Consider the following 9,169-nt stretch of genomic DNA (forward strand, 5'->3'; position numbering starts at 1 on the left):
CTGGTCCTCCTTTAGAAGAGCCACTAGCGGAAGAAGATATAAGGCTTTGAACGGAAACAAACCACAGGGGTTCCTTGATCTCCCAGTTCTCAGGAATACCCCAGCGACGCATGGTGCATGGGGTCTCTTTACCGATATATTGCCGTTATATCACGTTCGCCACACGCTATGAAAATACAGCACGGGTTGACCTAATGATCTCATGGCTCGGCCCCCTCAAACGGTCGAACTGTTATTATCGGTTATATTGAAACTGTTTCGTAACCGTTACTACACGGGCTTTTGTGAGGTGACTCCAACACGCGGCCACCCCTGCTGGTTTCCAATGGCAGTTTATCGAGAGTTATTTTGCAGAAAATTTATGATACATCTGAGACGTATTTCGCGTAATAGGAACATTTGGAGGTTTGTAGTAGTCCCAGAAATGATTGAGAACGTTGTTTCGGCAAATATCTAATGCATGTATGTTAACCAAAGACGTTTTACTTAAATGAATATGTTGAGATATGGTTCTCTTACAGCCTAAGTGTCTTTACAGTATTTTGTGAGACCTCCTTGCCCTGCAATACACGACTGAATGCATCACCTATCAAAGTTTTTTTGAAATCGTGTGACAGCTCATCCTAATATTCGACCACCTCTTTCTTCATATCCTCAATATTTCTAAGTCCTCTTTGGTTTATTCTGTCCTTCATTAGTCCCCTTCTCAATAGGGTTACGATATGGTGTGTAGCTGGGCCAGTCTAAAACTTGAACATTTTCGTCCGACAACCACTGTTTAGTGTAGCCCGCAGAGTGTTTTGGGTCGTTATCATGCTGGAAAATACAATTATCTTCATACAGTGTTCGGGCCGTTGGAAGGAGGTGACCATTTAAGATGTCAACATATCGTTCCTTTGTCAGATTTCCAGTGAAAATACACAACGGCGTCACACCACGTGATGACCCTACATGTGAAATCTCGGGCTATGTTTTGGGCGTTGGTAGATAAGTTATACGGTATCCTTTGTCCAAATTTTCACACAGTTTGGAAAAGACCAGACAGAACTTTCATCACAAAAGAAAAAAATCATTCAAATCTTGATTGGTACATCAAAAATGAGCTTCTCACATTGTACCCATGTGGGGAATCGAACACAGGTATTCGGAGTAACGAGCGAACGCTTTAACCACTTGCCTACCCAATCGCCCCTACAAAAACATTAACGCTCTGAAGCAGATACAAACTTATACAAGTAACACCAAATGTGGCTCATGATGAGAGCCGCTTCGCAACGCAAATTTCAGAAGGGAAACCAATTTTGCCGGAACAAGTGTATGTGCGCACGTGTCGATCGCCGCATATTAAACAAACAGTGCAAATAAGTTTTAAGCGTGACTTTTGCTTCCTCGTTCAGATTTTCAGATTTCAATACATATGACAGAAACAGATATCATGGTAAAACAATCATTTCATCACATAAACACGATGATAGCCGCAAAATGTTCGACAACTCTTCCGAGCGTGACTCTCGTCGATGCAACTGCAGAGGCAGGCGGGCCTGATTACTGTGTGTTGCGCAACACCAGGCTTAAAAGGCCATGGGTCGCATTGCTTGCTGTGCAGTTAATGTCATCGATGCCCTGAATCACATCAATATTATTGAAGTGCTGTGATGAGGGCGAGGGGGTGCAATCGTGTTTTGTGGTAAAAATCGGAAACGTCAAATGAATTATTAATGAATATAAATGAATATGGCTACTGTCAATAATATCAACTGCGTTGTCAGTGAAGCAGATAACGAATCTGAGGCGTGCCTTTGTGGTTTTAACGTTGCGAAACACATAGAGGGGAAAGATGAAAACAAATGCGGAATACGTGGTCAATCTATCTGTTTATCTTCTTGCTTCCAGGTACACAAACACATTAAGAGACGCTCGTGTCTATGCGGTTGGTACAGTTTCCAGTATAAAGTAATACAAATCACAATATGGGGGGCGGTGGGGTAGCCTAGTGGTGAAAGCGTTCGATCGTCACGCCGAAGACCCGGGTTCGATTCCCCACATGGGTACAGTGTGTGAAGCCCATTTCTGGTGTCCCCCTCCGTGATATTGCTGGAATATTGCTAAAAGAGGCGTAAAATTCAACAGACTCACAATATGCGCCGTCATACCATAGTCTCTGGCATTATATATGATGACAATTAGCACCGCTATTGTTATTTTTCCTTATGAAATAGCATATTTTCCAACACATTGTATCCTTTACTTATTTTATCACGAAAAACACCAGTTGTTTCTGTTTACACTTCAATATAATAAGAGGTAGAGTCGTATAACCCTTGTCACTTGCAGATGAATCTGAAGACTAACAACTAGTCTCTGAAATGAACAAATTTTACTGAAAAAGGTTCATAGTAAAACAAAAATAAAATAACATGAAAAGGAGCCCTGAGACTTTCTTCATTTTCAGAAGCTGTGGAAATCTGGACTTGCCACATTTTCTAGACTTGCGTTGGCTTTCTTGGATATATTTACTTCAGGGTCTGTACGACAGACTAATGAATCTGTTGACTTAAGACTCCTTCGCATGACTCTTTCGACAATTACACGGTATCGTTGTATAGAATCAGAAGTGGATAGAGAATTAAAGAAATAAACATTGTTTGGTACACCTACATTAATATACATATACGCTTCTCTTAAGACATATGGTTAATAATGACAAAAAGCTCATTTCTTGTAACACGTGCTTTTTTCGAGGAGGCCAATAATACAATAAAACCCAAACGATTACGTACTTTTTAACAACCTACACACATTTATCTCAAAACGTCAATGAAAGAAGTCACAGCCATAATCCCCTCGATTCCCCAACTATTCACTGCCCGCACTTATTTGGTTTGGTCCGGCGAGCTTATTTGTGATCCGGATTATAATCGCCGCCGTTGTGTACAAGGTCCAATGCCTTTTCGACATCAGCACGCTAATAGTGCCATACCTTGAACCTTCGACAACAAAGCACACAGACACTAAAGCTAGGTGATTGGGCAAAAATATCTCACAAAGGAATTGTCTTGATAGCCAAGATTACCCATACTTAGAGCATATAGGCATAGGTATATGGGTCAACTTTGACAATGACAATGAACTCAACGGTTTAACCTTTAGATTGTTTAGGGGTTTAAGGGTTCTAAATTTACCTTAGTAACACCTTTGACATATTTTTTTGTTAAAGCCCTTTAAATGTCTTAATTGCTAACAAGGATCCTTTGGCCAGTCCCATATGACAGAAAATACATTTGAAGTAAATTTCGCTGAGCTCGGAATTTAAACCAACTTAAATAAAATGGTTTAGAAAGTTTAAAAGATAAGACTGCAGGGAAGTGTCATATTCTTTACTGAAATATATAATAAAAACGCGGTAATAAACTTTCTTCCTTATCGAAAATACATGCAGATTAACATAAACAACAGTGCAGGACGTATGCATGTTTTATTACTACATTACAAACAGACGCTGCCAGGTATCCGAGTGCAGGTATGCAGGACACAAATATATATTTGTTATTTTGTATATCTATATTTCAATATTCTCCACATGGGATTTTTTTATATTTTCATACACGATATTCATATACGGGCAACATATCTGTATTTTACAGTTAATATGCACGGTTTACCATACATATAGACATGCGGTATCATGTTTTTCTATCTCTATATATATCAGCTATACGCATCAAGTTGAAATATATGTGCTATTAGACTGTATCAAAGTCCCTGAACCATATTATTTTCCCTACAGCCTAGTCCTCGCTGCAATGCTAAAGGAAGCAAGTCTAGTTTCCTCAGGTTCTGAATCTCCCAACTCACTGGGGCTCCTTTTCAATTTAAATGGGTTAATTTGTTACTATCAAAATTATATATATTCAGGGACTAAGCATCAGTCTATATATATAAATAAATGTTTGGACCGCTGGTCGACATGGATTGCTTGATACAATTCATTGCCTCGTCGAAGTGAGTGAGTGAGTTTAGTTTTACGCAGGACTCAGCAATAATCCAGCTACATGGCGGCGGTCTGTAAATAATCGATTATGGACCAGACAGTCCTGTGATCAACAGCATGATCATCGATCTACGCAATTGGGATACGATGACAAAGGTCAACCAAGTCAGCGAGCCTGACGACAAGCATGGGTTGCTGAAGACCAATTCTAACCCGCATCTTCACGGGTGCCTCATCGAAGTCACTCTGTATTACATACGCCTACATATATATACATCAAAGGGCACGGTACATGCAGAGTAAATAACTTAAACCTTTCAGAAGTTAGTCACTATCTATCCGTATCCATACAAAATATACCCATGCTATACCCCTTCAACTTTTTAATTGGAGAGGTGGTGTAGGGTATGGGTGTGAGGTATGTGGGGGTTGGCTGGGGAGGTTTGTTGAGTATATAAGCTATATCTTTGCGGTATGCTGAGTAAGAGGGGGCGTTTGTGATACTAATGTGTAATACAAATGCCCGTGCAGTTTATGCTAGCACATATTGCGTTATTCAAATGGGAGAAACAATGAATTGCAAGCAGCTAATGTTTCATACAGCGATCATTTTACACAGTCACACAGAGCGTTCATTCGCTGTTGCTGAATCAAGATAAGCACGAGAAGTGAAACCTTGTACACATAATCCGTATTGTTGAATTTAACCCACTGTTATTTATTCGTCAGTCGTGTACAGAATAAACAATTGCCAAAATATGTACTTTGGAACTTAGCGTGTGAGATGCCAATGTCTCGAGAAAAACAACTACAATGGCACGGGTGGATCTTATGAATCTTTCGAAATACAAACACTCAACTATGTTTTCATATAAATTCAACTTTTGTTTTTTTAACGGCGAGGTAGGATTACAGTTAAAAACACATAGTAATCCAACCGATGTTTTTTCATGATGTGTGCGAGCTTCCTTGTCTAATGCAAAAACAACACGCCCATTACATATATACTTGCAAGGCGAGTCTACAGCACTCGTGATAGCGTACACCTCACCACGTGCAGCGTTCGTTTCAGTCTAATTTCCTTCACTACAACCACCCGAACAGTCATCTAAGTACTTTCCACAGCCTTTGTTGAACGGGTTTTAGTCAACGATCTCGCACCGAGACTAAAAGATGTAACCTTACTTTGTCTATAGCGAACTTGAACGTAGTGGTGTGACCTGATACGAGACGGAACTGAGTGCGGCGATTGACCAATCAGCGTCGGCCTTCCTGGAAAGCCCCTCTTTGTTCGTACATGAGTAGGCTCGACACGCTCTCAGTTCAGTTTAGCGCTAGCTGTCGTTGAGAGAGGACCGTGTTACAATGGCTCCACTTATTTCTGAGGATTTACCTTGTGCTCCGGAGAGTATTGACTTATACAGATGTGAATTGGAGCTTAGGAAGCTTACATCACTATCTAAGGATTCAGAGAAGAGTGAAAAGTGAGTAGCATATCGTTTTTCCTTACTTTATATTAGTTTTAACCTATAGCGAACAGGAATGGGGACTTGTTTGCATGTTTATCTCAGCTGAGTCACTGATTAATCACCGCAGATATTTATATGTTTTCTGCCTTGGCAAAGTCCAGGTCGTGACGTTAATTTTATTCGACAATATTGCTCATTTTGCACCGGAGACCGAGAGTTACAAAATAAGTCAATATTTGCATTGCCCTTAACTATATGTGTGCATCATGTTTGGAGTCAAGCCAAAAGTTACTTTTTTAATTGCGTAATCTTTTAGTAAATCGAATGTTAAGCATGAATTTACTGCAGTTATGTGTTTAAATGTAACTCAGAAAGTAATTTTGTTAACGCTGATGCTGCGTTATCAGCAAGCGCAGATGTTCCCGAGAGCCAGCTGACTCGCGGGCGGTTGGGACTCATTCGCACACCGTGTGACCGACTTGTCACGGGCGGTGTCTTATGATTCGTCACGCGCAATCTAACTCACCTTCAAATCATGGGATCTAACTTGTGATTTAGCCTACAAAATAAGTAGTGGCTGTGAAGCACATACCATGTGCTTGTCAACATGTTTACGGAATCTTACAGCCACGATCTAACCGCTAGTTGTTTATTGAGGGGGAATTCCTCTGGCGATCAATACGATCAGCGGACGGTCTACAGTCTGAGTCAGGGCATAGACAGGCGCGCCTGGGAGGAATTCCCCCCGAAGTTTTCTCAGTGCAATTTCCACAGGCAAATATTTGTGATGCCCCAAATTCCATCGTCTAGACACTCCCTTTTATCTCGATAAAAGAGACTTGTGCAACAAATGAATTGAAGTACACTTGGGGTATTTTATATTTTACCCTCCTTTGATCAAAAGAACATTAAATACAGTAATCAGTGTTATATTAGCAAATAATCTATTTATGAAAGTAGTTTGAAGTTATGCCGATTACAAAAGTCGATATCATATCATGTGAATTCCTGGTATTATTTCTGCAAGTTTAATTGTATTTAAATTGTGAAAATTTTATTATGTATTAATTTATTATTATTGTTTTCCAGAACTCCAGTAAGAGGGATTGGCTGTGACCTGGCAAGCATAGTTCGTGATGCCGTGGAGACTGGTCAAGCTACCCATGGGGTGTTCCAGTGTGCTGACCTGCTGACCAATAACCCAGACAGTGTAATGCTGTGTATCTTACCTGATGCAAGTGACCACTGTGACGTCACAGTGCATATTCAACAAACACTGATACAAGCCTTTTGCTGGGAAAACGACATTAAGTTGATTAAGGTATGTAGTCATGTTTTATCACTTACAATTATTAATTAATATTAATCAATGATTTAATTATATTATAACATTCGAGACAAATTTGACATGCAGGACATTAGGCATAGGAAGGGACCTGGCCGTGAAGTAAAGCTGTTACATAAACATTATGTAGGTCATCTAGATGTGTTACTTATCTGCACGTAAACAATTCTTGGAACAGATAGTGTCCTATGTCCTGTTTGTCAATGAAGTACAACTGTTTACGCTACCCGGATGTTAATGGTGAGCAATGTCAAGGCTGTTGCGGTTAACCAATGAAATAAACGTGTTTATGTTGCATTGCAGGTTGACAGCGTAGACAAATTAGCTGCCCTTCTGGACGTCAAGGCTACAAATGATGCTGTTTGCGGACCCGCGTCGTGTGCTCTTATTCAGGTATGCTTGCTTCAATATCATCATTGCTAATCTAGATTCATTATGAATTACGGTCATTAATACATTTTTCGAAGGTTCATAGTATATTTTTATGATGGACTTTACTTGAAATTTATATTTTGTTATTTATTTTTTCAGTTTCCTTCTGGAGACCTAAGCCCTGAGATGGAACGGGTGTCCCAGTACATTGATCACGTGATGTTTAGCGATGTTTATCCAAGACCTGTCATCCGACTTCCTGAATGAACTCGTACTCTGTGCAGCACTGCACTGAGTTCTTAACTGCCAGAATACCCATTCTCTTCATCCTCAAGGACAGGGAACTTCAACCCTTGCGGGTACCTCGAGGTACCGAAAATGGCGACAGCCACACTGGATGAGAGGGTGGGAGGAAGATTTATGACATAAGATCGGCAAGACCATATTGAATCATCCACTGTAGTGACCAGGGGTCAGCTGAACCTGCCCAGGGGTCAACAAGAAGTTATGGCCATCTGCTGCAAGGTGGACATCGGGTCAGATGCTGACGGGTCAACCAAGAAGAGGGACGGGCGGTCAAGGGAAACACCCACACACATGATTCACCTGCCTGTTAGGAGCTAACTGTTACACTGCCGCGGGGGCTGACGGTTGACTGACCAGTTGGGGAGTCGGCCTGACCATGAGAGGGTCATCGATCACCCGGAAAAGATGTCACTTCAAAGACTGACCAGGTAATTAGAATCGTCTTTAGTGAATCATGAACCTACTCCCAGTTAATGTCTGACTCATTTCAATCCTGTCTTTTATTTTAATTTAAGTAACGACATTACACGTGGCGAATGCATAATACAACGTCAGCAACGTGTTCCATTCTTTGATTTCACATCTTATGCCAGCGTGCTTTGCTGAAGCTTTGTAATATTCTAAAATGCAACAGTATGAAACCTGTGTCTAGTGTTTAGCCAACCCACACCTGCCTTGTCATATGCCGAGTCATTTGGTATTTACTATAACCTTTTCTCTTCGCTTTTCCAGGTCAGTGCGTAGACACTGCCACCACGCCGTGGGCGACCACACAATCCGTGGGTGACCAGAACCAGGTGAAGGGTCACAGCCTCGTGCAGCTGTCCCAGACAAGTCACGTGATACCATGTGTCGTCTGCTTGTGAAGCCCAACCGGGGGCGGCGGGAAAAGACTTCCCCGTAGTGTTAGCGGGCTTTAACCAAGTATTTCCTTTGTAACGGGAACTCCTAATATGGAAGTGCCACAATTTTCATCGTTGGAGGCACACTGACTGACTGTAACAACAAATTGAACTGCTCTTACAATGAACAATGCTTATATGCATTTTTCGAATCAACCACCACCAATCCTTTACAAATAAAGGATTGATTAGTGTTCATTGTGGACATCGATAACACGTGTCGGTGTTACGTAGTTGATAGTTTGAAATAAATTTTTTAAAACAATCTGATTTTTTGTGTTTATTTGCTAGTACGAAATGTTTGGCCCTGTTGGCGTTAAATCTTAACTCACTCACTTTCCTGATGACAGTGGATCTGAGGATATAATAAAGAGCCAATTCACTGCTATCGGACTATGGCATAGTTGGTAATATGATGTTACCATACACACAGACGTTTGAAAATGAAATGGGATCTACTTTATTTCAAAATATAAAACTTTACTTGCTAACTCACGCTTAGACTAACAACTAGTCTCTGAAATGAACATATTTTACTGAAAAAAGTTCATAGTAAAAAAAAAAAATATAATGAAAAGGAGCCCTGAGACTTTCTTCATTCTCCTGAAGCTGAGGAAATCTAGACTTGCCACAATTGCTAGACTTGCGTGGGCTTTCTTGGATATATTTGCTTCAGGGTCTGTTCGACAGACTAACTCACGCTATCAGTCATGTATGTGCACTGTCACAAAATGCAGATGTACCATCTCTCAATTTTGACTGACGAGCTAATAACAACCATTAC

At 40.7% G+C, this 9,169-nt stretch overlaps 1 protein-coding gene across 1 annotated transcript; it reads left to right on the plus strand.

The window, feature by feature from the left end:
• Nucleotides 1–5,304: 5,304 nt before the first annotated feature.
• On the plus strand, nt 5,305–8,650 carry LOC124283939 (growth arrest and DNA damage-inducible protein GADD45 gamma-like). The gene is made up of 5 exons (XM_046719978.1): nt 5,305–5,475; nt 6,550–6,781; nt 7,109–7,198; nt 7,337–7,911; nt 8,216–8,650. Exons 1-4 carry the CDS (start codon nt 5,357–5,359, stop codon nt 7,442–7,444), a joined length of 549 nt encoding a protein of 182 aa, XP_046575934.1. The 5' UTR covers nt 5,305–5,356; the 3' UTR covers nt 7,445–7,911; nt 8,216–8,650.
• The last annotated feature ends 519 nt before the right edge of the window (nt 8,651–9,169 follow it).

This window comes from Haliotis rubra, unplaced genomic scaffold (genome assembly GCF_003918875.1).
Source record: "Haliotis rubra isolate DU_JTF1 unplaced genomic scaffold, ASM391887v1 Scf325, whole genome shotgun sequence".
NCBI classification, from domain to species: Eukaryota; Metazoa; Mollusca; class Gastropoda; order Lepetellida; family Haliotidae; genus Haliotis; species Haliotis rubra.

What these genes read in the sequence shown, in the direction of transcription:
- LOC124283939 (XM_046719978.1), top strand. Translation starts at nt 5,357, where the DNA reads ATGGCTCCACTTATTTCTGAGGATTTACCTTGTGCTCCGGAGAGTATT. An exon ending in ACGACATTAAGTTGATTAAG is followed by an intron (nt 6,782 to 7,108) that starts GTATGTAGTCAT and finishes GTTGCATTGCAG; the next exon opens with GTTGACAGCGTAGACAAATT. An exon ending in CGTCGTGTGCTCTTATTCAG is followed by an intron (nt 7,199 to 7,336) that starts GTATGCTTGCTT and finishes TTATTTTTTCAG; the next exon opens with TTTCCTTCTGGAGACCTAAG.